A 4,970-nucleotide genomic window follows, 5' to 3' on the forward strand; every position below is an offset into this window, starting at 1 on the left:
CCGTTATGTTTCCCAGAGTGCCTTGAATCCGTCTGATGAACAGTGTAATACTTTGTGGCCCTTCCACGGCTGAGGGCTCTGTGTAGTTATTCTCAGTTAATGATTCAGGAGCAAACTGTACAATTCCATTGGGATCACCAAACTTCTGTATCTGTAAAAAAATAAACAAACAAAAAATCAGAAATGTAGGGCGAGTCATATTCTTATTCAAATCATTGTGATTTTCATGGCTAGGTACTACAGGGCACATATCTATTGGCTCATCCTACCAAGTTTTCTCCTCTTAAAGGGATTCAACAGTGCATTAGTAGTTAAAACTGAGACTGAGAGAATAAAAAAAAAAACCCACCAGCAGACAGGACCATCAATGTACGAGAAGGGAGTGATAGCAAGCTCATGGGCACACACACGCAAACATACTCATGGACACAAAGCAGGACTTACATGAAATCTATGGGTAACCTGCTCTTTTGTGAGAAAATCCTACAATGATACATAAATAAGTTTAAGCAGGATCTAAACTGAATAGGAGTCAAAATATAATGTTGCAAATAAATAAGGAAAGTTTTCAGGCTTGGATTAATAAAAGCCTTAAATGTAACCAAATTCAGGCAATGACAATGATCCTGTCTGCTGACTTGAGCCTCACAGCTTTAAACAACCTGTGAATTATAAATGGTCTAAACACACCTCAGAGTAAAGTAATTTTAAAAGGATTTGGAAAACATCTCTCATGGATATAAATACTAAGGGACGGCACAGAAGGTATGAATGTCCCCTTTTCGGATTTTCAGCACTACACAATTCCTCTTCCAAAAAGGACAGTTTTATTTCAAATGCTCTATCTGAATATTCTGCTGTTAAAGGAGGAAATGCTCAGGCACCTTGGGCTAGTGTACAGAAACTCTCCTAACATTACCAGTGTGCAAACTCAGCCCTCTGAGATAGAGCTCATCCACATCCATCTGTGTGAATCGCTAGCTGCAACAAGAACTCATGGAGAACCTACTTACAACTGAGTTGTAACACCAGTGCCTACTGAGAAGCCAATTATCTGGTGTGCAGGGTGGAACACTCCAGTCCAAGGAATAAACCTGGGTCCCTGAAGGAGAAATTGAGGAGTCTGTGGAAATAGGAGCTAATTCCATCAACACAGACCAGGAAAATAATAAAAATCCAGTTTCAGGGAAAGATTTTTTTTTTGTTCCCAGGCTTCTTAGAACAACCTTATAAATATTTCCTTAGTTGCAGTCTCCCTAGAGGAATAATTTGTCTTTGACAATTCTCCCTGCCTTCTCCCACCAATTTATGCATTTCTCTTGCTCTGCAATAGCCAGATTCTCTCCTTTCCTTTATATGTGATAGCTGGAACAGAAGAAGAGGTCAAGAAGAGATGAACAACAAACTGACATTTAGAAATGAGGACGCAATCTATGCTTTCTCCGAAGAGAATGACAGAAATTTGCAAATAAGCATCTCAGGTCAGGGCTTATATAGCAATTTTTACTGACAGATTCTTTGCCTTCTTTTTTAAGAACTGAAGCTCTAACAATGCACCTAAGTAGTACAAGGGACAAAAAAAGCCAAATTTCAAACTACGCAGTACGTTTTAATTTTTAAAAGCTTTGCAAGATAAATACCAATATCAACAGAGATCTCGGAAGAAAGAAAAGCAATAATAACTTACTATTAGTGTAATGTTGTTTGCCTTAGGATCTATTTCTGTTTCACCTTTCATAAGGCTCAGTCTAATAATGAAGATCTCCTGAACTTCAACTTCTTCATGAGGATGGATTTGTAGATTAATAGCTCTCTGACCGCCTTCTCCTTCTCCAAAATAGAACAATCCATTCACAGGGTCGCCAATGTCACTATTCAGGGGAGATAAAACCTCTTCTGAATTGGGTCCCAAGATGTCCCAATTAATCTGTGGAAGATACCAGTTTCAGATTTAGAGTAGTGGTATATTATAATAGCCTCCCAATGGGGAGAAATGACAGAGTACCACAAGTGACATAAAAATTCTTGTGTCTCTTAACTAACTATGTTTAAATCTTTGCTGTTAATACAGAATACAAAATATTCATAATTCTATGTGGGAAAGTATATAATCCTTTGGTAAAATAAACATATGACAAATTACAAATGAAAATTCTGAAGTGTCAGTTAGCCACAATGCCAGTTTATGAAATTCTATATATTAGTAATAGAAAAGAAGAGAAACTGAGATTTCTTTAATGCATAACAGGAAACACGTGGGCCGGTTTCTATTTCTGTCCCTTTCATTATTTGTTTTGTGAAGCTCCCCAAATGAGTACTCATGACCAAAACCATTCCTTGTGAAGTGTGATATCAAGACAGAAAATGACAAATATTTTCTTAAGAGTCTGAAATAAAAGTTTTTAATCCCTCAAATGATGATTCACACATCTTCAGCCTGATTAAAAGCTAGAGTATTTTCAAAATTTCCCACAAATTAGATCGCCTTGAGGAGGTGACATTCAGCACTTCAAACTTATTATTTTGGCCATTTTAATTTTTTCCAGTTTTCTCAAATGACTTCTAGAAAAAATCAAAGACGACAAAGGCAGTTTTTATATGAGGGGAGGAAGACCTGACGGCTTTTACAGCCAACCTTCCAGTCATTTGCCAAGACTGTGAAAGGCCTACCTTGGTTCATATTTATACCTTCACTTTGTGAGTGGTCTGTACAGAGTAGAAGGAAACTTCATTGTAAACAATATACTGAGAAAAGTTTGACCAGCCTTAGGAAGCAATTCAAACGGATTAAATTAAACTACCAGTGGTGCATGAAATTAACCATAGTTTCAACAGAATTTGGAGCTAGTTCAAAACAAAGTACAGAAGATCATCATAAAAGAAAGCAAGCAGGAGGAGAAAGAGGAGATTAAAAGGGTAACAACATTTTCTGTTATACTGCAGCTACATGCAATTCACGTTTAATAAAAAGCTGCAATTATCCCATTAGAAATCAGTCACAAAGAAGCTCCTGAAGGAAAACGCAGGAGCTTTTTGACCTAGTCGCTGGAAAGCACTCAGTTTGTCACAGCCAAAGCCCACCTGTGCCTCCCCTAACAACCTTCCAGTCCTTTCCAGCACCAGGGACACTGTCGTGGGTGTATCCGGATTGGGAAGAATAACTCGGCTTTGGTTGAGAAATCGGACGATGCCCAGGGGGGAGTCGCTCTTAGCAATAGTGACCTGGCTCACTAGGTAGAGCCCAAGGACTGCTCCGCCAGTGGCTCCTGTCAGCTGCATTTCAAATTGCTCTGCAAATTCGCTGCGTGGAAAAAGAAAAACAGATTCTGAGGCATCCGAGAAAAAAAGTAATTAAAGCTATACTTAGTAATTCAATCATGCATCCAGCCAGATCTGTTTAAAGGTATACAGAAGTCAGCGCCGCAAGTATACAGTAGCAGATTCCTCCCATTTGCATAGAACGGTGATATCGGAAATAAAAATCATGTTCTATTTTCTACTCGTGTTAAATTTTTTTAAAAAGATGGCAAAGTATTTCATTATGCACTGAAATACTATTAACACCCAAAATTTCTAACAATGTAATTAAAAAAAAAGCATTAGTTTGCATAAAATTTAACAGGAACTATGAAACTCTAATAATAACTTCTTTTTTCCCCCCTTTAAAATCAGGTGATTTTTCAAGCACTGCAGACTTTTGGTTTTCAATTCCAATACTACATACAGGCATACTGTACATGCTAAGAAAACATTTCTCAGAAGTAAATTAGTGAATAAATATCTGAAAAATTAATTACCTTTCTTCATCATCTATAATAGAAATATAAATAAAAGTCTCGTTCTGGCCATGATAAAAAATGACAGAATTATTATGGATGACATAGTCAACACCATTGGGAAGTGCAGAAATACTTCGAGAAACAAAATCAGCTGTTACATAGCCGTAAGTTCCACGCTTTCTCACAACAGGAATCATGATTAATCCAGCATCTTCTTCCACTGCAAGAATAATGGAGAAAAAATATTTTATTTCAAAATTTATGCCGTAGCCACAGACTCATCTGCTAAACCACAGAGAAAACTTAAGCTAAACTTACCCTGTAGAAGGATATACTGTGGATCAAATTCTATGATGCCTTCTGCATTATCACTTTTTGCTATAGTGACTCGTACCATGGAGATATTTCCTATTATTGGAGGTTGATCCATCTGTAGACCGTTTTCTTTTACGGTAAAATCAAATCCACTTGCAAGAACATAAAAAAGAAAATTACATTAAAAATTCATGTGAAGGTATTAAGATGTAGGTATGACAGTCTGTCAATTACCACAAATACTTTTGTTTTCTGACAATTATCACTGAAGATTTTTTGGTCACACTTTTTCAAACTATTATATATGCAAAACTACTAGCTTATTCACAGAAATGGGTATCTTTCATTTTTTCTTCCACATCTTATCTTCCAATTTGAATTTAACGCAACTTGACAACTAGTATGTAATGTATGGACTTTTAGTTTTAATAAATCTTACTCAGTAAAATCTTTATACTAACGTTAAAAGAACTGAGTTCCTTGTATATCCAATTTCTATTATGATTATAGTTGCCTTACGAAATTTTACAGTAAAACAGCTGAAATCCAGTGGTTACTTCATGCAGGTACGTCAGATTCCAAATAGAGTTTGCTCTTCTGCTTGTAATCAATCATCTGGCAATTTTATCTTTACCTTCCTTGGAGCTCCACTTTGGTAATCATCATTGAAAAGTCTTCAGGACCTTCAGGAAAGTCATCATCATGAATTTCAACCAAAATCGTTTTACTCTCTTCATGTGGTTCAAACAACAATTCCCTTACTGTGGGAGTGAAATCAATTCCCTCCTCTGCAGTCCCATTTATTATCTGAAAGCAAAGACGGACTTTGCCATAGGATCCCCTGGAACGCACAATAGTGATGTTAACCTGAGGGAA

General features: G+C 36.8%; 1 protein-coding gene across 1 annotated transcript in view; it reads right to left on the reverse strand.

Moving 5' to 3' along the window:
- Positions 1-4,970, reverse strand: part of LOC104617135 (G-protein coupled receptor 98-like) — a gene marked incomplete at both ends in the record, with an annotated part of 35,840 nt that overhangs the window by 23,387 nt on the left and 7,483 nt on the right. The window contains 5 exons of the mRNA XM_010282372.1: positions 1,688-1,927; positions 3,082-3,301; positions 3,798-3,999; positions 4,098-4,246; positions 4,729-4,961. Coding sequence (XP_010280674.1) covers positions 1,688-1,927; positions 3,082-3,301; positions 3,798-3,999; positions 4,098-4,246; positions 4,729-4,961 — 1,044 coding nt within the window. The remainder of the gene's footprint in view (positions 1-1,687; positions 1,928-3,081; positions 3,302-3,797; positions 4,000-4,097; positions 4,247-4,728; positions 4,962-4,970) is intronic.

This window comes from Phaethon lepturus, unplaced genomic scaffold (assembly GCF_000687285.1).
Source record: "Phaethon lepturus isolate BGI_N335 unplaced genomic scaffold, ASM68728v1 scaffold16132, whole genome shotgun sequence".
NCBI lineage: Eukaryota > Metazoa > Chordata > Aves > Phaethontiformes > Phaethontidae > Phaethon > Phaethon lepturus.